General features: G+C 49.1%; 1 protein-coding gene across 1 annotated transcript in view; it reads right to left on the bottom strand.

Moving 5' to 3' along the window:
- FHIP2A (FHF complex subunit HOOK interacting protein 2A) overlaps positions 1-23405 on the bottom strand; it is a 416741-nt gene that overhangs the window by 89320 nt on the left and 304016 nt on the right. The window contains exon 12 of the mRNA XM_069611895.1: positions 1901-2044. Coding sequence (XP_069467996.1) covers positions 1901-2044 — 144 coding nt within the window. The remainder of the gene's footprint in view (positions 1-1900; positions 2045-23405) is intronic.

Raw genomic sequence — 23405 nt, 5'->3', positions numbered from 1 at the left:
CTCATGCTGTAAAAGCGTGCTCACTATTTTTGTATAAATGCTATTAGGCAAGCAAGTTCAGCATTAATTCAAAGGAGCCTATACAGACAATTGGAAGGATGAAGTGCTGGACAAGAGTCAGAAAGACTGACGGAGACAAACGTTTCCAAATCAAGGAGAGTTTAATCTATCCACTGATTTCAAGTCCATAACCTCACTGAAAAGCATATTAACCATTGTATTGGGAGACTACAAAGGAGTAGTCAAGTTGGTGGAAATGCATGGTGGTGAACAGATACCTAAATCCTGAAGTACTGAGATAGCGAATACTGTCAGCCAAGGTCTGGGGCAGCAAGCAAATACATGGCGGTTCATTGGACGAGAGAAATAAAGTAAGCCAACATAAATCTAATGAGGACTAAAAGACAAGAAAGCAGAGATACTGAAAGATGTGGAGCAGATTATTAACAGAGGTAAAGGAAGACCAACTGAGGTACAAGGAGCCTCTTGGATCCTATGGAAAGAGGCTATCAAGTTCTTATATGCAATCTCCAAGCAGTCTTTTATAAAGAAGTACTTTTAGCTTAATTCTACCAGGTGAGTCTTCTTTTATGATGGATGGGGGAGATCATCATATACTGGCCACATTCAAATTGGGGCCCTTGAGCCCTACAACACTCGCATTCACATATAATATTTGCCTGACACCACTCAGAGATAATAAAAGAGACATACAATCACCAGTGAAATCTTTATAATAAGGTCATACATTTTTTTTATATTGCCTAATTCTAGATTACCCAGTTTCTAAACCATGCAATAGCAGATGCAGCTACAGAATTTAATGGGACTAAAACTGAAGTATGGTGGGAGGAGTCGGGCTTGCCGGAATTCCAGCTGCAGGTTAGACATAGATTTTCGAACAGAATGCTTACCTTAGTAAGCTACCTTATCTGCAATAAGACAAACCACTAAAGTACAATCAGATTAAACCTGCACCACTGGGTGGATAACTGTCAACAAACCCAGCCTAAATGGTGCCAAAATAGACCTCCCATTCATGAGCGTAAAATCCCAAGGCTTATCCATATCATACAGTGATTGGTAAAAACATCAATCCTGAGCAGAGAATCTAGACTTCATTCTGGATGCAGACCCAAAATGTCACCCTAGATGAGACCCATTATGCAAATCTTCAAAATCTGCTTGAAGCAGCGTGCTGAACAACAAAAGGGATACAGTAACAAGGTACAATAATAATTGGAAACAAATAGGATCAACTATTAACAGTACATTGGAGGGACATGGATAGAGTGTTTTCAGGCAGGGCATACAGGTTATGGAGGGAGAAGTGGACCCAGTCTATTGCTTTGCTGGTGGATCTGCAACAGTGGTCCAGTTGAAGCTATTTTCCTGTGACTTACACAATGCCCTTAATAGCTGCATTGATGAATCACTGGGTGTGCATCAGCAATTACCTCCCTTGCTTTCTTCTGCTATTACAAACGTATCCAATGACTGGATCCAGATGATTTACTGACTGCTTTCAAGTACACTCAGAGGCTTCAATGTAATCCAATTGGTGCACAAGACCTCTAGAAGCCACCCTAGAAAAAACAATCCACCAATACTCTACAAATTACATCCAGTGCTTTGCAAATACATTCACACCCAAAATGCTGAGATCTAACAGACACCAAATTATGTCTAGGTTCTTGTGAAATGAGCAACAGAACAATTACATATACACCAGCAATTAACGAAATATAGTTGTGTAGCAAGGTTCTCCAATAGGCCTACCACCTTAGTGTCAATAGCAAGAGAAAATGTCATTTGAAGTGGACATTTTACAAACATGACAAACAAAATAGCCAGCAAAGATCATAAACTAGGCTGCATAAAAGGCACACAGCCATCTCACCTATTCACAATTTTATGGACCTCAGTCTTGCTGTCGTTTTTATGGTGATCAGGCGTGGTTTGGGGTGAGCTGCTGAGCCATTCCTGATTTGTCAACATGTTATCGGGGGAAATGTCTGTGAATAGCGGGTCTTCCTCCAGATCTCTGAATGAATGTGAAAGGAAAACAGAAAAATAATTAAACAAGAGCCCCATTTAAAATTCAAAATTATGCAACTGAACAGGTATTGCAATCTTACAACCATATTGGGAAGGTTCATGAAGGAACCACAGCTGAACTCTTAACAGGGGATGGAATTACATTGTAAAAGTACAAAATCAGGTAAATAACCACAAGAGAAAACGTTCTGCCAACTGCAGGAATAGGAAGATTATGCCTTATAACTGACTTGCTACTCGAAGATAGCAATTTTGATGGTGTTGGTAGTCCCGATCAGTTTACCAAATCAAATCGATCTCTTTATCAAAAGTTATCTTTCTAAAAGTATAAGGCATTTGGTTGGCTCTTCCATTTATGTTATTCCAGCGGGCATTGAGTTTTAAACCAAGTCAGGCTCGCATTCTTGAAAGTAACCAAACTTTTATTGAGACATAGGGCCTCATTCCGAGGCCAGCGGTAATCCACCAGTGGGTTGCGGCTGACCCAGAAACACTGAATCCATCGTCTGACTTCCCGGTGCCCCCGGGACATTACAAGTCCCGGCAGCACGGGAAGTCAGGTGGCAGATTGGGTAGCTTCCCATTCCTCTGGAGTCCCATAGGACTCCATAGGAGTGGTGAGACAGAAGCACCGGCACCATTGCTAACGGTGCTGGTGCTTTTGTGAAAAGTCTACCTCCAGAGGACGTTGCGCCTGGCAGAACCCTGCTGGGCGCAACTGCCCTTGCAGGCATACTCAGTGTGGGGGTCTGGAAATAAGGGTGCCGGTAACCTTACCAGTACCCTTGTTTCCGGACCGCCACACTCGGAATGAGGCCATAGTGTCAAAGGGCTGCAGCTCTCTCACTTGGTCAGTCGCTAAACTGCCCAACAGTTCCAACAACCATTCCACAGAACAGGGGTTCCGATAATGACACCAGTGTGTGTTCCACATGGGATTATATGACATCACTGATACAAAGGTAGGATACACTTTGTACAATATAACACCACTTCTTCCATTAAACTAGAGGCAGAGAAATAAGTACACAGTGTAACACATCTTGAACAAATTTGAAACAGGGGATTGAGCAACTTATGTACAATGTAGCATATCTTGAACAAATGTGAAATGGTGCGGTGATATGATGTGGTGAATTGACACGGAAACACCTGGGCTTGTAAGCGATATGTTACTCACATGACATCTTCACCACTCTCTTTAATCCAAATATCCCCTCCCTCCAAATGAATGGCATTACCAAGATTCTCCCGCACTGTCCAGGTTTTCGAGTATTTGCAATCGGTTTTTCTGGTCCATCTACGTAGTTTGATCTTCACCTCCTCTCCTCTTCTAAAACCCATCAATCTACATGCATGTTTCTAATCATATCACTTCTTACAATCACCTGCCTTCCACCTCACTTTATCTCTGACCAGTTGAACATTTACACCTACCATTTTAGCACATCCCATCCAACCAGGAACTATTGGGAGTGTTGGGCTTGCGACACGCAATCAATTCAAATGCAGTGACTGCAGTCACCGGATGCGGGGTGTTCCTGTATTGCCACACTCTCCAACACATCTCAGTACTGACATCCGTATCCATCCCATTAGTGTTCTATTAAATCGTTCCACGCAGCCGTTGCTTTGTGGATGATTTCGTGCCATTCTTTTTTGTTCTATACCATTCTCTCTTGTCCACAACTAAAACTCCTTGGAAATAAATTGTGGTCCATCAGTCACCACTACAGCCAGCCACCCTTCTCTCCAAAATACGTTCAAGGAATTTTATCACATTCATTGTGGTGATGGCCTTGAGAACACCAATGTCTGGCTACCTTGTGAGCAAACCCATTACCACCACAACATAACAATCTTGTGTCCCATGGAAATGTAATGGGCCCAACAGATCAATGGCATCCCACACCATATGGAGACTCTCTGATCCAACCATGGGAGGTGTCTTTGTTTCCATTACTTTATCGTTATTCTTACATCGCTCACACACTCTAATTCTCAGCTCTATAAATGTGTCCACCCTTGGCCACCAAAAATCCTTTCTAATGAGTGCCTTAGTTCTGCAGACACCCATATGTGATTTGTGTCCCAGATCCACCACTCTCTCACACATACTCTCCGGAACAAGTAGGTGCTGCCCTCTACCCAGTATTCCATCCGTTATACACAACTCATCTTTAATTCTCCTGTACTCCACGCTGGCATCCTCATTACACCCCCGTCTCAACTGCGTCAACTTTTTTGCTTCCTGATACACGTCTTCATCACAAGCTTCAAACCACTCATCTTGGAGAGTCTCCTCCACCATAAAAAAATCCTTCATACACATCTCCCTGTCTATCCAAGTCATCACACTCCATCACAGGCTTCCTGGGTAAGGCATCAGTCACCACATTGTCTCTATTTATATGTTCCATTACAAATTCCAATCATTGCAGTCTCATAATCCACTTCAATATGCGCCTGTAAACGCCATCTAAGTGCTTTTTGTTGAATATGGCAACAAGGGGTTTGTGATCTGTGCAAACTATGAACTTCCTACCATACAGATAAACTCTGAACTTCATTATTGTCCATAATATGGCTAACGCTTCTTGTTCAATAATTGAGTATCTCCCTTCAACTTCCTTAAGCACCCTCGAGGCATACACACTATTGAATGCATTCCAGGATGTTCTTCTTGCATTAACACTCCTCCAAGTCCACTCTCAGAGGTATCAGTATATACAACTGTGCACACCCCCTCTCTGAAACCTTGTAAAACCAGCACATTCGCACTCTCATTATTTATCAAAGCAAATTCTCCCTCACACGCCTCATTCCAATCAAACTTCACACCTTTTCTTGTCAGTCTCCTCATATTTACTGTCTTACGCGCTCGATTTTTTAGAAATGTAGAGTAATGCTCGATCATTCCAAAAAGCAAAGACACTTCGGCCTTGTTGGTTGGAAAGAACAGGTCTAATAGCGTGTACAGTGCGTACATTTGGTCTCGCACCTTCACCCGAAATGCTATATCCAAGGTAATCTACCTGGCTCTTCCTGAACTTGCACTTTTCCAAAGTTAACGTCAAACATGCCGCTTCCAATTTTCTCAGCACCTTCTTTAATTTGTCACCATGTTTTTTGAGATCTTTCCCTCATACGGATATATTACCCTGATAAAACTTCCTCCGAAAATGCAATGCATAACGCGTTGAACCACACTAGCGGCCAATATGAGGCCAAAAGGCATCCTGACACATCTAAACAGACCTAAGTGAGTAATGACCGTTAATATGTCATAGAATGCTAGATGCATTTTGATTTGATGATATGCATAGCGAAGATATAGTAAGAAGTACACCTTGGAATCATTTAAGTCAATGATCATTTAATTTATTTTGGGTAATGGGAATTATTCTGTAATAACTCTTTTGTTGACCTCCCGGAGATCAATACATATCCTTATCGTACCATTTGCTTTTTTCACAATCACTATGGGGCTAACCCATTCGGAAGCTTCCGACCTCTCAATCACACCTTCTTTCAGCATTCTCTCCAACTCTAATTCACTTTTTTTTTTTTTAAAGCAAGAGGTACAAGCCTGAGCTTAGCAATAATTGGTAGGGTATTTCCTTGAGTTTTATCTTGTGAACAACAATTCTTAGACAACCCAACAAACTGAAAAACAGAGGGAGCCCATTCAGCAATGGTACGGTCACCATTCTCCATTTCATTTTTTTGTTCATTATCCGCTTCTATATCATTGCATCCATTGTATACTTGCTCTCCTCTATTGGGGTCTAATTTCATGCCTAGGGCCGCTTGGCAGCTCCAAGATGATACGTTCTCCCCCACCCCCAACATCTGTTACATAACACTCCGTGGTATTAGCTTTGAATCTTAACTGAGCATCTAATTCTCCAATTATGGTGATGGGGTTTTCACCATAAGAATTTTCTGACTTTAGCTTCTTTTAAAGCACACCTTTCCAAACTTTTTGCCACCATTTTTTGTTGATAAGGGTATAGTCTGCAGACGTCCCCACAATGTTGACGGCATCTACAACCTCCTGGTAGATTTGCCATCTGTCCTTGGATTACTTTGCAGTCTCTCCTGAGTTAGAGGCAGGCTTTTCCATTAATGTATGTACTTCTCTTAATATTGAGCTACATTTATCTGGGTGAACTACTGTTCCCAAGAATAGTAAGATGACCCCCGTCTTACTTACCTTATCTTATCTTTTCTTTTGTGGGTCCAGCAAACACCACCCTATGTGGGGTGCTGCGGGGGTCACATAGCAACTCCTTTATCCCACTCCTCATGTAACATTGTTACAATAACTCATTTGAATGGCTGGTGGCAGTGGTTTCTTTTTTACTACCTTGTGCCACGAGTCTGCAGGCTGAATCCTCAGCTGCAGTACAGCACCCAAAGGTGACCATTTTCCCAAAATGGCCCACGTCTTTTTTTCACCATTTGTCAGTTTCTTCTGGGCTTTTACTCGGTTTGTATCAGGTTTGAGTCCTTTGTGCATTTTACCTTTGGCGAGCTTCAGGCCTGAAGCCCGCCCAGGCTCCAGTGTGTCTGGAAAGGCAGGCAGTGAGAGAGGGTCCCGAAACTTCCCTGTCCTTTATCTCTAGGTGTGCCTGAGTAAAACCAATTCCGATTGGCCGGCTGGCTGTCCTGAAGGACAGACAACATGCTGGGTGTTGGACAGCCTAGAGCTGTGAATGGATGGGAACTTGCTTAAAGGCAAGGTTTTTGGGACTCGAGGCAGAGTCGACCACTGGAGGATAACATCTGATAAAGACGTGAAGAGGTGCCAGCAGCACCCTCCTGGACCGTGAAGTGCCTGGTGAAGCCCTGCAGTCGTGTTGACCCCGTTTCCATTGACGGGGAGGACCCACACGGGACGACTTCTCCCTTGGGCTGGTGGGACCAACTAGCCTTAAGACACGCTTCATTTTGGCGTAACCCCCGAGTTGCTGTGAATTACCAAGGCTGCAGAATCCCAATACCGGGGACCCCTGACCATCATCAAGTGCACGGTCTTTCAAAGTGCGAATCCGCCCAAAACTTTGTGGGCATCCAGAGCAGAGGACCCTACAGAAGCAGGAAGTCTTCATCCAGAGTCCCCTCACCAGTGTCCAGGACTGAGGGATCAAATAACCTCTAACCGGAGCAGTTCGTTCTTCTTTGGCGCTGAGAAAAAGGCACCAAAAGCCACTCCTGCCGAGTCCCCTCTCTTGCTTAAGTGCTGTCGCAGTAGCCCACCAGACATCCTCCCTTTCACCACCACGACCAAGGACCAGGAACAAGGGTCTGCTACACTGCAACAGGAAGCCATCCAGTTGGAACCAATTCTTCAGTTCACAGGAACTGTGGGGCTTGTGACAAATCAACCTTTTGTCATTTGTGGTGCTTTCTGCCTACCTTGGGGAGTGCTATTTTACCCTCTTTAGAGTTGACCTCAACTTACTTGCACTGGCCTTTCAGCTTGTGGTTCTTCAAGGTGACTTCTCTTGAGTTGCTGTGATTTTCTATTTGAATTACTGACTTTGATAAAAACATTTTCTAAGAAGAGAGCATCAGAACTTTGAACTAGACCATTGACTTTGACTGTCCTTGCTCCCTAATGGCCCCCTTCTGAATCTATTGGCTTTGGCAGGGCATGCTCCCTTAGAGATTTTAAATAGTTGAACACTATTATTGCTGGGATAAAAGACGGACTACATCCCTCTGGGAGAATCTGTTTTTCTAAGTACAAAGTATGTTCTGATCCAACTATAACCTTCCCCTCCTTATAATTCAATATTGCAAAGGTGATCCCAAATAAGTGTTACTACAGACCTCAAATGAAGTCGCTCTTAAGTGCTAGAAAATGTATAACATGAAATGTTACTCACCTGCCTTATTGCTTGTTATAAAGTGAATCCTAACTTTGGGATTAATGTGACTGAGTAGCTGCTTTTTAAAGACTGCTTTAAATATCTTTGTGTATATAATATGTATAATATAAATAAGCGTGTAAGTGTTTAATTGGATACCTGTATTTACAGATTTCATTGTATAGCTCACATTACCCCTCTTAAGATAAGCCTGGCTGCTCAGTCACATTACCAACTTGTGTAGTACAGGCCTATATTAAAAGGTGGGTTACCTAATACCAAGAGATAAGTCTTGTGTTGTCCCACACCAGTTGGACTGCATCAATTCTTACCTAACACACACTTGTCAGCCCTGTGAGCCCAGCTCACCTGTGAATGGATCAGTGTTCCCCCGGCCATGCCACCGCCAGCTAAACTGTAGCCTTCTGGGTTGCCTTTCTGTTCCTTTATAAGGGCTAGTAACACCCTCCCCAAAGACACAGCCATTCCATCCAAAGCGGTCCTGGGAACAGGGGAAAAAAGGGTACACCCGTTCACAAAAGGAGTAGCCTCACACCAGGGTGCTGCATACCAAAAGGCCTTTGACTCTATAGAGAAGGGAAGGGGTTGGTGTAGATTACAACTTATGGATTGGCAATCACAGCAAACTGAGATTCAAGGCATCCAGGATCGCTGTGTTCTATTTTTGAGCCAATTTGACCAGTGATTCAAGCCCAATTGACGACATCAAACTATCAGGACTATCAGCTGCCTTTGGCACTCACCCGCTCTTTGAACCGCTGAACTGCATGTTCGAAAAAGGTTTGTGGCCACATAACGCTACAAAGGTCGATACTCGCGCCCCAATCATCGGACACTGCATCAAACTGCTCAACAGAACTGCACATTGACAAGGGGGGTCCTGGGAGTCCCTCTGCCAGACATTAGTCCTGTTACGAGAGACTTACCCAGAGTCTTTAGCTCACTATCTTTCACAGAGAAGAAATATCCCAAACATATCAGTCTTTGTCCTGCCCTGATATGTTTGGTGGCCCTCACAATCCACACTTCATGCATCTCCTTCGAACTGCACAAGCTCCTTTCGACCCCTGCTCAACACTGCTCCACGTCTAGAACAACGCAACCATTGCACCCAAATCGCACAAACAGCATAAGGAAGCCTGGTTTGACACTGTCAAACTTGCAAGCAGCAGAAGGTATTATTGACTGCCAACTGCCCAGTTGGTCCACCTTTGGGCCCTAGAGTTTGGTGAGGTCACCTGTAATCCTTTTTGCACCAGAACATATCCTTTTAAAGAAGACTGTGGTTTTACTTACACCCCCGATTCCTTACTACGAGTACTGCATCTCGCTATCTTAGCTTGTTCTGTGTTATTTCCTCAGGGGTGGGCTTGGTCTAGTGTTTTTCACAACCCTCTTGAGAATATAACCTTCCCTTGGCCCACGTTACGTCACAGGCAAAGAAGGCATATCTCTTAACTGTGCTGCTTCACCGTCATAATTGTGATAACTCATGTTGTAGCAGTTTTGTGGCGGCACAGTGGGCACATTAGCCACTACACACCCTTGTACTCCTGCAGGGCAGAAGCCCTTCTGTCATAATATGGCCCGTCCATGAGAAATCCGGACGCCACACATCCGAGGTTCGGCTTTACTGCATCCTGCAATGAAAACTGTGGGAAAGATCATCTAGTCATTCTTTTCTATCCTCAAAGACTTGGAAACCTGACCAGGGTCAGGGTCTACCGAATCCTGGCAAAGATCGAATGGTTTTCAGTGGCTGCTTTGAAAGGTCCACCAAAGAGTTTGACAACTAAGTGGATGTTGTACATTAGGGTAATGCTTCACCTGTGGACAGATGAAAAATCCAATCTGCTGAAAGGGCATATCCTGTAAGTTGTCTTGGCATCTAATATCAAGACCAATGCTAACTGCTCCTTGGCACAGTGTCAATATGAAATAAGGGTTCCGAAGTGTGGAGGGAATTGATAGATTACTTTACAGTACAGTTACTTGGAGAGAGAGAGAAGTGGTACTTCGCATTGTAAGGCAGGCTATCTAAGCTTCCTCCGATACCATGCAACTCTACCTACTCTATGTTAGGTAAGATTTCATATCAATGACAAATCTTCCTGACCTGTGTCACCCCCAGAACCTTTTGCTTTGACTAGGTAACTATTTTACCTTGCCCCTAGGTGAAGGGGACTCTTTTTTTCCCCGCTCACCTACTCTTTTGCTCTTTTTATGCCCCTCCATAGTGTATGGTTGAAGTCATAGTTTCCTACAACTTTTGGGCTTAAGCTGGGTTGCCCCTACAGGCACCTGTTAATTTCTCCTTCATGTACTTGGGTGAACTACAGTTCCCAAGTAATAAAGGTTATTTTCATCCCCCTTTACATTTTATATAGCGAGTCAGCACACCCCACCTTAAGTGGAGTGCTGCAGGGATACAATGTATCCCCTTTCTTACTTACCTGGTAACATGTTGTTACAATTACAAGTGTCCTTGAATGGCTAGTGGCGGTGTAACTACTTGTATGACTTTTTAGTCTTCATTACTCATACGCTGTTAATTCAGCCTCTATAATGCACTGAAGGGCTACAATTTTCTAAAACCGTGGGCTTCTTTTTTCGCCATTTCTTGTGTGCTTGCGGTTTCTGAGATCTTATCCTGCCATTCTAGGTGGCAACAACCTCACTGGCTGTTTTCTCTTTGGCGGGAATCCTGTGGATACCCCGCCTAGGCTCCAGAGTGTCTGGAATGGCAGAGGTTGCAGAGAGCAGAGTCAGTGGTAGAGTCAGAGGTAGGGGGGTGAGGTGGGATGAAGGTGGCGGTGAAGGCAGAAGCTGTAACGGTCACCTGATTCCCACGGAGGCGCTGATCCCGGCTGGGCTGCTATCGTTTCTTCAATTGAGAAGCGTAGAGCTCGGACGACTCTCGGGACTGGGCTTCCTCTTATCGAATGTCTGACTTGCAGGGTAAGTTTTCTGCAGGTGGAAGAAAAAGAGTTAATCACCGTTTGATGGGATTCCTTCTCCCACCAATCGCCAGTTTCTCCCACAGCCAAGCTTTCTACTTGTCTCGGCGAGCTCTCACCTTAGGCGTATAAATGCTGAGCTCGCCATCCTGCGTCTGGTGCAGGGGTGCGTGGATTCCAGTTACGTCACTGGATGAGTTCAGTGTTGAGGCTCAAGTCTTTTGCGGCCTTAGTTGTGGCACTGGTGCTGGGATGCCGAAGAGCGATGCCGCCGTTACTGCACGAGCGGATGCCTGTAAGTATACTGTAGTCTTTAGGCTTTAAAAGATGGGCACCTCAATAATGTCCCTTTTCCTTTGTTTCAGGCCTCGGGATGCTGTGGGCGTAGTTTTCCGTTGCCGCTGCACGTGCCGATGCACGCAAGTATAATGTTCGTTGGCCGCTTTTAATGGCACCTCTAATAATGTCCTTTTTCTAGTTTTCAGGTGCCGGGATGCTGCGGGCTTTATATCCGTTGCCACTGCACGTGCAGATGCACGTAAGTATAATGATCGTTGGCCGCTTTTAATGGCACCTCAAATAATGTCTTTTTCCTGTTTTTCAGGTGCCGGGATGCTGAGGTTGATGCGGCCGCTACTGCGCGTGCAAAAACTGGTAAGTTAAGATGACTGCGACTGCCTTCACCCGAACCCCTTTTTAATTATGTCCTTTGCCTTTCAGGTGCAGAGAAGCTGCCGAAGAGGAGGCTGCGGTTAGCTCCGTTGCAATCACGGATGGATCAGGTAAGCGGGCGCGGCTGCGAGCGAGTTGCACTTTTCTAACATTATGTTTATTCTTTGCAGGTTTTGCCGGTGACTGGATTCCGGGATCTGGTAAGTATTGTTCTGTGTCTTTCTTCATCCACAGGTTGCTGCGCGGAAGCTGAAGATGACTCTGGACCTGGAATGCAGGAGCCGACTCGGTGAGCGTCCTGCTGCTGCTGCAGAATAACGCGAAGCACGTGTTTTCCATCGGGCGTGGTTTAAATAGCAGAGAAGTGCTTCCAGTGTGTGTTCTTCCACCGGTTCCACCCAGGTAAGAAAAGAGTTCCTGAATGGAGGGAATAGTTCCTCCCAGCCCTGATGGCTGGGGACTTCAACCAGACTGGATTGTTCTGGGTAAATATGCAGCATGGTCTGCCTCAGGTAAGTCCACCCAAGCATTATTACACTGTTTATCAATATGAGCCCGGCGCCTATGGCGCCGGGACTGAAACCCTTCATGAGCCTGGCGCCAAAGGCGCCAGGACACGGTCCAAAGGGCCCCTGTAGGGGTCTGCTGGGTCCGGAGTAGTGGAAGACGAGTCTGCTTCTGAGGGCGCTGGGCCAGTCCTGGCCCCTCGGGAGTAGCGCCCATGACAGAAGCTGACACACATTACTTCGGGCGAATGTTAGTGTATGAAGTTGGCAGGGCTTTTGGGGGTCCGGTCAGAGGGCCAAAGCGACCCAAATGGGAGGAGAGGAGAGAATGGTCTGACCAAGAGAGAGGGTGACAAGTGGGGAGGAGAGAGAGGTCAGAATGAATTAGGGCATCAAGAGTGTGTCCAGCCGAGTGGGTTGGACCAGAAGGGAGAATGGAGAGGGAAAGAGAGGAGCAGAGGTCAATGAAAAGAGTGGATTCTGTAACAGGGGAGTCCACTAGAGGTTGAAATCCCCCAAGAGGAGGAGATAATAGAAGTTACTCACCGTAGTGACCAACATACTACTAGTACATAGTCCCCTTTCATCCATACAGTATGGGCATCCTTCGCTAGGGACGGGAGACAGAACCTTTTTCACTAGAAGACCTCTTCTTCCCCTTTAAATTTAGAGGCGCGCAGCCGTGGGAGCATGCACTCCCCTGACTCCACCCACCGGCGCCACTCAGTCCCCATTGACACCTCGACAATATTAACATTGCCTAATGAAACCAGTTTTATTAGGGGGTAGGATGGTGGGATGTATGGAGGAAAGGGGACTATGGACTACGAGTACATTAGTCACTACGGTGAGTAACTTATAATTACTCCTACGTCCCGTCCCCTTTCCTCCATACTGTATGGGCGATTACAAGTGATGTAGCCCCAGCGTGGAGAGGTGACCCTCCTTAAGAAAACAAGTTCCTCAATACTGCCTGCCCGAATGCCGCGTCTGACCTGGAGCCGGCATCCAAACAGTAGTGCTTGCGAAAAGCAGAGGTAGTGACCCACGTGGCTGCCCTGCTGATGACTTGCCACAGGACGTCTCTCTGGAACGCGACAACCCAGGCCTTGGCTCTAACAGCGTGGGCATGCATATTTGCCTGAAGTGGTTTGTGCTGCCCCTCATAGGCCTCCTTAATGGCCGAAACCAACCACCCTGCTATGGAGGCCTTGGAAGCCTGATACCCTGGCCTTGACCCACCGAAGATGACAAATAGAGCCTCGGATTTGCGGGTTTCATGATAGGCGGGTAGAGCCTGGTGAGGGCAGCCAAATGCCTTTTAACCAATGGGTTGGCTAATTAGAAAACGTCCTCCTCCGAGTTCCGGTAGGCTCCGATGGCCACCAGATAGGTGCGGCATATCTCTATTTGAACCCCCGAGTGTGCGAGGTGTGCCGAAAAGGATAGCACATCGTCCAATGTCCAAGTAGGAGGATCAACCTCCTTAGACTCGGCCCAGTGGCAAAACCAAGTCCACTTGTGATTGTACTGGCTCCTAGTGGCATTGCTCCAAGCGCCCTAAATTATGTCAAGGTTAGTCTGCGAGAGACGCAGATGCTTTAATGTGACCTGTTCAGGAACCACGCTGTCACGGCTAACTTCTGAGGGGTGGTTGGATGACTGTGCCCCCCTGCTGTGACAATAGATGAGCTGGGCCCAGTGGAAGGTACATTAGAGGTTTGTCCGACAGGCTGAACAGCTCAGAGAGCCATGGCCTCACTGGCTACCACAGAACTATCAGAATGATACAGAGGTGCTGGGACTCCCTTATCTTGCAGATCACCCTTTTTACCAGGGGAGTGGGAGGGAAGGCATAGGCGTTCATGCTGTTCCACTGTATCTGTAACGCATCACCCAGAGAGCCTAGACCCTGTCCTTGCCAGGATGCGAACTGGGGGCACTTCCTGTTGTACCAGGTGGCGAAGAGTTCCACCTGAGGATGACCCCATCTGTTGAAGATCCCCTGCAGGACCTGATCGTTCAACTGCCATTCGCAATTGTACGCCCCCCAACCTGCTGAGCCTGTCCGCCTCCAGGTTCGACTCCCCTTGGAGGTGTATCACTGTCAAGTGTATGTAGTTCACCAGAGCCTATTCCCAGATGCCGACCGCATAGAGGAGGAGACCTCGTGTCACCCTGCTTGTTGATGTAATACATGCTGGTGGAGTTGTCCGTTTGGATGAGGATCGTCTTGCTACTGATGAGGGGCAAGAAGGCCTTGAGAGCAAGCCAGACGGCCTTCCGCTCTAGCCAATTGACATGGGCCTCTTGTTCCTGAAGAGACCAAACTCTGTGGAAGCTGTGGTTGTCCAGGGTAGCTCCCCAGCCTTCCAAGGACAACCTGCATTGATGGTTGACTAAAGGGCCTGCCTATCCTCAAGTTCCAGTCCGTGCTCCACCAGACAAGGTCCGGGTGGAGAAAATGCAGAATGCTGACAAGTTCTGCTTGGGAAACCCCGCTCCCGACTCCATGAGGCTGCAAAGTGCAGCTGTAATCTCCTCATTTTTAGCCCTGTGGAAGGTACTGCCAGAAGGCATGCCGCCATGATACCCCAGAGTTGCTGGTACCACCACGCTGATGTCTCCTCTCTGTTGAGAAAATGACTTGTGGCCCTCTTGATGGCTATTATCTTGTCGTCCAAGGGCATGACTCTCTTGGAGGTTGTATCCAACATGATGCTCCAGCTGTGACTTCTTAAGATTTATGGAAAATTCCAATTCGTGTAGCGTATTCATGAGGGCGGAGGTGGTGTGCTGGGCCGCCTCCGGGGATCACGCCCTGACGAGCCAGTCGTATAGATACGGATAGATATGGTGCCCCTGAGCCCTGAGGAGGGCTGACACTGCATTCATAAGCCTGGTAAAGACCCTGGGGGCTGAATTGAGGCCAAATGGTAAACCCTTGGATTGGAAGTGGAAGCCCATGATCCTGAACCTCAGGATGGATCGATGGGGCTGCCAAATCGGGACATGTAGACAAGCGTCCTTCAGATCGGGGGAGCACATTCAATCTCTGTGCACTGTGTTTCTGCAATAAAACGCTGGGGTAACCATCTTGAACTTTTGAAGCAGGAAGGAAAGGTTCAGGGTGGATAGGTCCAACAACTCTCAGGCCAGCCTGGTTCTTCTGGTTTATGGTGAAAATTCTGGAGTAGAAGCCCAGGCCCCGCTAGGAGGCTGGCACTTCTTCCACTGCTTGACTCTGGACGAGTGAGCGAATCTCTGCCAATAGAGATAGTGTCCCAATCTGTGGGAGTGGCGGAGAGGAAGGAGGGGTGGGAGAGCCCGGTAGACGGTAGCCAATGGACACTACTGATCGGATTCAGGGGTCCGCAAACCTAGTGCGCCAATGCGCGAAGGGCAAGCCTGCCCCCCCCACCAGAGACACACGGTCCCGGAGGGAAGTGCATGCCTTTTTTCCCTCCGAGGCTGGGGCTGAGGAGGGGGACTGAAAAAAGCCCTTACTCCAAAGCCTTGTGCCGTTTGCGGTGGTGTTGACCGGGTTCCTGGAAGCCCCGGAACCCGCTGAAGGCCAGCCCCTTATCGGAACGCTGGTGCGTCTGGCTGTACATCTTGTGCGTGAACTTCTTGAGGATAGAGAAGGATTTCACAGTCTAGGCACTGTTCTACTAATAAAGCTCCTCATCAGTGGTGGAATGAAAGCTCACTACCCTCGAATGGAAGGTCTAATATGTGTTCCTGGATGTCCGGGTTGAATTTGGTAGCCTGTAGCCAACATTCCTTCTCATATCCGTTTTGATGCAGATAGCACGGCCTGAGGTGTCCATATGCGCCACTGTGGACTCCATGTCTTGAGCCACCATCTTTGCTTCTGCCAGCCCCGCCTTCAAGTGTGACTGACTGTGCACCGGAAGTTTCAGAAGGAAGTCGGCAATTTCCCGCCAAAGCCTCTGGTTAACAGCTGCGAGCATGGTGTCCGCATCAGACTGACAAAGGTGCAGCGGGGCGTTGGAATAGACTTTCTTTCCATAAGCCTCCAAGATCTTCTCCTCCTTGCCTAGCAGCGCTGATGATGAGGTTGCCGAGGATGACTTCAAGAAGATAGAGGCAATCACTGAAGAGTGTGGTCGAGGGTGCGCCAACAGCAAGAGTGTATCCCCCTCCAGTTGCCTGTACTTGGCGTTGGTTAGTGGGCTGCGCCGAATGGGGTTTAAGCACCCTTTCTTGGCCAAGGCTACAACTTCCTTTTGCATCGGAATCCCTGTTCTAGCCACGGGTCATAGAGTGAGTACCTCTGCCAGGACTCCCGCCTCCGGCTGTTCGACCTCAGATTGTGGAAGGTCCAAGTATTCTGCTAGGCCTGCCAGCCGGTCATGGAATGCCTTGGCTGACAGTGTCGGGGTCCTCGTCCTCATCCGTGTCCATCAAGATGTCCAGCCAGTCCACTGTGGAGGCTAGAGTGCAGCCGCCTGGGGAACCGGAGGCAAAGGCGCCGGCACTGTGGCTCCTGGCGTGGGCAGCTGGGGCTGCGCTGGGGCCTGAGGCGCCAGAGCCACAGGCGGTTGACTGGGTGCTGGTGCAGGGAGCTGAGGCAGCATGTCCCTGATTGCATTCCAAAGGATGGCTCCCATCTGCGGGGATCGCATCAGCATGAGGACTTTCTCAAAAAACCTGTCCTCACAGGCCGGTGGGGCGCTAGGTGGCTTGGGCAGAAGAGTTGGACCTCGGAGGATGCCGAGGCCTAGGTGTACTCTGCCCTATCTGCTGGTTGAATCTGCCCTGCGATGTTGAAGGATATACTGTAGGCCATGTACCTGGTGAAGACCAGTGCCACCTCGAAACTCGTTCTTCCACCTGCTCTGTAAAGGGTGGTGGCACTGGACCATCGGCCATCTTGTCGGGGTGCATGCCAGGTGCCTGTGTCGTGGCGCTTGCCACGTTGGACCAGCCTCCTCAAGGACTCTTGGCGATGGGAGTTTGAGGCCTACCCGGTACCTCAGGCTGGGGCCTGGTAGGCGTCCTGCTCTCGGCTGTGTCGCCGGTAGTGCTGCGTACAGGCGCACCCTCAGACATTTGTCCGATAGAAGGGCGTATCCCCTCAGGTTGAGACCCGGTAAAAGAACATTGTGGTCCCTCAGCGTCCTCACCGGTAGGATTCAGCTACCCCTCGACCTGGCAGCCTGTAGCTGAACCAGCCTCGGTACCTGTGCTGGTGTTAGAACCTGGACGGTCCCTCCCGCTCGGAAAGGAGTCGCCTTTGCAGGGTGCTGATGAAAAGAGGCCCTAACCTTGGGCCGTGACTTTTGTCTGACGAAGTTCTTCAAGTCCTCTGGAGCCGATCGTTTGAAGAGCTCTCTCTGCCGAGCTGACCTGTTTTCAGAGCACACGGAAGTGCATTGCACGCTGTACAGACTTACCAGCCGTGTTAAGGGCCAAGGCAGTGGAGGCAAAGCGCATGGGGGTCAGACTTGGGGAAGAGCCCCTTGCAGGCTGGACACCTGCTGGAGCCCAAGGGCGTCGACATGCGCCGGGGAGGAGCATGGCACTAGAGGACCATGAACCTGATTAAAGACTGAAAGACAAAAAGACAGTATCAGGGGAAGAGCACGTGGACTTAACGGCTGAAGCCAATCTCAGGAGCGGTGGTGAAAGCGGTCCTTTCCACTCGACGTGGAAATAAATGACTGGGGAGTGGCGCCGGTGGGCAGAGTCAGGGGACCACATGCTTCCAGGGCTGCGCACCTGCGCGCCTCTAAATTTAAAGGGGAAGAAGATTTTTTCCTGATGAAAAAGGTTCAGTCTCCGGTCCTTAGAGAGGGATGCCCATACAGTATGGAGGAAAGGGGGCGGGACGTAGGAGTATGAAGGTGTATGAAAGTAAAGAACAACAGCAATCAGCCCATTCAGAGAGGAACAGGGTAGTAGTGCCTGGAGGCCGGTAAATGGTGGCAACGGTCAAGGTGGAAGAGGGCGAGATGACCAATGAAGAGTAGAGCTGAGTGGGTAATATGGTGGAAGGAACCCACTCAGGGAAGATTAAGGCAAACCCCCCCCCCCCAGCACAGTGAGGTCGAGGCTTGCAAATGATTTTGTAGCCATCAGGGAGAAGGGAGTAAAAAGCAGTGACTGAGCTGGCATTGAACCAAGTCTCGGTAACAGCGAGGAGGTCAATGCCTTCAAGGAGCAGGCAGATGTTTGTTGGCTGAGCGTGCGTTAAGAGTTGCCAGCTGAAGGAGGTCTTTGCCTTTGAATGTTTTCTGAGTAGGGGTACAAGGGCGTGGAACAATGGTAGTAAGGGGAAGGGTAGAGAGAGTAGTGGGAGGAGAGGCAGGAAAAGGTAAAAATGTTAATGAGCAACAGCAGGATCCTGTCAAAGAGGAGGTGGTTGGGTTGAACCAAGATAGTGCCTATGTGGTAGACATTAACGAAGCAAAGTGAAGATGAGAAGCCGGCCAAGAGGACTTCCCACTTGGAACCACCGTTAATGGGAGAGAGATGAGGAAGGAGTGAGAGTAGAGATGTGATGAGGGGTCCATAGGTCTTGAGAGGGGACAGAAGAGGATATCAGTGAAAACCTCTCTGGAAGAAGAGGCAACAGGGGTGTCTGCGATGGGAAGCCCAGGGTTTGCACTCAAGATGTCTTTTTTGTGCTTATTTTCTCGACTTCGAGAGAGAGAGGGGGATGCGGGGGGAGGTGATCGTGTAGCAGTTCGAGAAGATGGGTGAGAAGGTGAGAGCCATAGGGGTGGCAGAGGATAGTAGAGGAATGAGGAAGAGTGGCTACACTGCACAGCTCTAGCTAAACTCACCAGCTGGCCTAGTAGACACAAACGGCGAAAATGCAATTCAAAAGGGAAGCGACTTTTCAAAACTAGGCTTTAAATACAAGCAGAAAAATAGTGCTGGGCTCCGCTAAATTTGATTTTCAAACAGGCCTTAAATGCAAGCAAAAAAGGTGCACAGATGAAAAAGCACAGCTAAATTCGATTTGCAAATGCAGTGAGAGAAGTTGTAGGATTAGGTGTGGGAAGAGAGGCAGAGAACAAAGGCACATGACAACGTTCAGTTTGTGGAGGAGGCAAAGGGATAGTTCAGCCATCACTCACTAGTAGGTGTGCATGAAACGTGGTGAGCCCTAAGTACAATGTCACTTGAGAAGCAGCCATGACGTCTAGAGGTGGAATCGTACTTTCAGAGGGGGCAAAGTACAAAGAAAGGACCTCCAGTCCCTACTCAGCCAAGACAGGCACAGACAGGTGCCTTGCTGCAGGCCTTGTATACAAGGGCCGGCTTCCGCCTGCCAGTGCCCATTACTAGCCTAGCCTTACAGGCGACGTTTGTGTCCCCAGAGCAGCTCCTCGCTCCGTCCCTGGTACTCTCCATGTACTGTCTCTGGCGTGTTCAGTGGTTTCTTACTTTGCAAACCCCCACCGGTCCTGGTGCTGGCGGAGCCTTTAGACTCGGGTACATTTCCACCAGCTGGTTCTAGTTGGCGACTGGGTGTGGGAGCTCGGGTGATTTTGGTCCAGGTCCCCGCCTCAATCCCACCTCCCACACACCCCGTTTCCAGGGTGCTCCCAGGGCCGGGATCCACTCAGTCTATTAATATGTCAGATTGAGATGCTCCTTCACCCGCACCAGCTCAGCCGGGCCCAGATTACACTGACACTGCCCGCAAAGGCAGGCTGGTGCGGCACTGTTGCGTCCTTTACAGATTCACCGTCGCTGGCTCCCCAGTCGGGCACCCTCACTGCAAGGAGAGACAGCGGCGAGTGGGGGGGGACCTCCTCACTATCTCTGCTGTAATGTGCAGTCCTGTCCCCATAAAAGGATGGACCCGGGGCACCATCCTCGCCACATCCCACCCGAGGCTGGGCTAAGCACTGTCTCTCACCACCCTCCGACCCTTGAATGTTTTTGTGCAGTGCAGCACCGTGTCGTCAGTTATCTTCCTCCGTTGATGTAGTGTGCATGGGCGGGCCATCCCCGGCTCCGGTCCAACTCGCGTTCACCACTTCCCTTGATGTTGTGCGCCACCCGGGTGGGCTGCGTTGATGTCCCGGCCCCCCCGGGAGCCACGCACCCAGCCCGCCTCTGCTGAAACCCAGGCGAAGTATTGCTCACTGCCCCTTTGAAGTGCCACTGTATTCCTCTCTCCAAGCGCATTGCGCTCTACCGGTGTCCTCACCTCTTCTCGGGGAGCCGGCGCTGCGTGGTGGGGGGGGCATGGATCTCCCCCGCTGTCCTGTCTATTTGCACCCTGCACTTTTCTTACTCTGGTCACCTTTCCCACGGTCACTCTCCCCTCTGTTGCAGGCCGGTTTTCGCCACGCTGCCCCTCCTCCTTCACTGCAGCTCGGCCGCCATTTGCAGTTTTTCGTTCAGCCCTGTTGGGAGCAACCTCAGGGATATCTCGGCTATTCAAAGTAAAAGCTGCTCCAAACTTCACTCAGAGGAGCCGTTCACCTTCCTACAGCTGCCGTGTCAAATGTGAGGATCAGTGCCCCTCTTTACTGCTCATGCGCGGCCGTGGAGTGAGGTTTCGGGGTAGAGCTACGTGAGGTGCTACTGCTCCATGCTCTGCGCAACAGCTACATCCATCTGGATAGGGTCTGTTTTGTCACAGCTAAACCCAATTTAGGGCCTGTATAGCCAATGAATAATTGGTCATTTAATGAATTTTAGCAATTCTTGATGTATAAAGGCTGAGAGTCCTTTTTGGGTCCAGCCTATGTAATCTTTCCTCCTCCTTTCCAGGATGAAGAGGTGGGTAAAAAGTTGGCGAAATGATCTTTTGCGACAAGTGAAAGCCGGAGACTACCTTAGGTAGAAAGAACAAGTTACTTTCTTACCTGGTAACGTTCTTTCGATGGGATGGTCCGACGACGTATTCCATATCTATGACAGCTAATGTCCACAGCTGTGCTGCTTCGGAAAATCTTTGGCGTCTGCGTCCTGCGTCGATGACGTCGATGCGCCGTCCCAGAGGACCTCCTCCGACGGCCGACGTCACCCGATGTGATAAGTAGGACGCACGACGCCCATAGCCTCAGTTATAGTTTTTTCCCAGAACGTGTGCCACCAGTTTTCTGCCAGTCAGACACACAAGGCCTTGCGCAACGCAAGCTGCAATCGCAAAAGAAATTCTGCAGCGGGGAAGGCCGGGAGGGAGCGATATGGAATACGTCGTCGGACCATCCCATCGAAAGAACGTTACCAGGTAAGAAAGTAACTTGTTCTTCGAGGGGATTGGGTCCTCCGACGTATTCCATATCTATGACAGACTCCCAAAGCAGTACCAAGCAAGGAGGTGGGACAGAATTTAGAATACAAATTTAGCATGCCCAATAAAATTGCGGAATAGAGAACTGCCTTGCCAAAGGCCAGATCTTGCCCTCTGATGGAATCGAGGGAGTAGTGACATACAAAAGTATGTACTGAAGCCCAGGTGGCTGCATCACAGATGTGATGAATAGGAACTCCCCTCTGCAGAGCAGTAGACGCAACCATTCCCCTGGTAGAATGGGCCCGCAAGCCAGCCGGAGGATCCTTACCCGCCAAGCGATAACACTCAGATAGCTAGAATAATCCAACGAGACAGTCTGTTTCGTCACAGCTTGTCCCAAACGCTTTCCAGCGTAACCAATGAAAAGTTGATCGTCTACTCTGACCCGGGACATGCGCGAAATATAAAAGCTCAACGCTCTCCTAGGATCAAGCCTATGGAGCCTCTCCTCTTCCTTACCAGGATGTGGAGGAGGATAGCACGCCGGAAGAACAACCTTCTGGCTCAAATGAAATTCCGAAACCACCTTCGGAAGAAAAGAAGGACGAACTCTAAGGACAACCCCGTCCTTATGAAACACAGTGAAGGGTGGCTTAACTGAAAGTGCCTGTAACTCACTCACTCTGCGAGCGGAAGTAACTGCAACCAAAAACACAGTTTTCAGAGTTAACAGCCTCAAAGGGCAAGAATGTAAAGGCTCAAACGGAGAACCCATAAGAAACTTAAGAACAAGGTTCAAATCCCAACTTGGCACCAGAAAAGGTGACGGAGGGAACACATTAGTGAGCCCTTTCAAAAACTGCGAAATTAAAGGAATTTTAAAATAGGAACACTCTTCAGACGAGTGCTTAAATATGGACAGTGCCGCCAGGTAACGTTTAATGGTCCCCACTTGCAAGCCCCTGTGGGCCAAAGAAAGCAAAAAAGACAGAACCATGGGAATGTCACATTCAAAAGGATCCACATTCTGAACTCTGCACCAGTCGCAGAACCTTCTCCAACGGCAACGGTACAGAGACTTAGTTGCCGGCCGCCTGGCCGAGAGCAACACCTCCATCACGTCTTCAGGGAGGTCCCAATCCTTATACCTCAACCTTTCAGAAGCCAAGCGTGAAGATTGAGGGATCTGACCTCTGGATGGAGAACCTGACCCCCCCCTCCCGTGAGAGCAGATCGTCTCGGTAGGGGAGACGACGTGGAGGGCTGATGGACAAGTCTAGAAGGTCCGGGTACCACGTCCTCTGGGCCCATGCCGGAGCAATGAGGATCATCCAGGAACCGAACCTCCGTAACCTCCGCAGCACTTGCGGGATGACGGGGTCTGGAGGAAACGCATACAGCAGTGGGAATGACCACTCCACCACAAACGCGTCTCCCAAGGCTCCTTTTGGAGGAAATTCCCACGAGCAAAACCTTTCGCACTTCCGGTTGACACTGGAGGCTGAAGAGATCCACTTGAGGGGTCCCCCAAAGGGCGAAGATCTCCAGGAGAATCTCCTGAGCCAGCTCCCACTCGTGAGAGATCGAGCTCTGCCTGCTCAGAGCATCCGCCATCTCGTTGTCGTCTCCGGCCAGATGAACAGCCGAGATCGAAACTTCCTGTAGGATGGCCCAGAATTCGAGCTGCATCGCCTCCCTGCACAGCGGAAGTGACCCTGCCCCCCCCCTTTTTGTTGAGGTAGTGCATGGCCACCGTGTTGTCCGTTAGAATCAGGACACTCTTTCTGCGCACAGTCGGCAGAAAAGCCTTCAGGGCTAGCCTGACGGCCCTCAGCTCCAACAGATTGATATGGAGTCTGGACTCCGACGGAGACCAAGGACCGCTGACTGTCAACTCGTTGGCATGAGCTCCCCATCCCATGAGGGATGCGCCCGTCACGATCGTCACCTCCGGCCAGGGCAGCCAAAATGGGGCCCCCTTCATCAGATTGCCCTCGACGGCCCACCACCGAAGGTCCCGGGCCACCGAAGGTGGCACCTGAACAGGGTCCGACAGCCTGCCGGAGGACTGAGACCACTGGAGCTT

This window comes from Ambystoma mexicanum, chromosome 8 (assembly GCF_040938575.1).
Source record: "Ambystoma mexicanum isolate Mex_15411 chromosome 8, UKY_AmexF1_1, whole genome shotgun sequence".
Classification (NCBI taxonomy): domain Eukaryota; kingdom Metazoa; phylum Chordata; class Amphibia; order Caudata; family Ambystomatidae; genus Ambystoma; species Ambystoma mexicanum.
The sequence above is the reverse complement of the archived record's forward strand: the minus strand, read 5'-3'. Positions and strand labels throughout refer to the sequence as shown.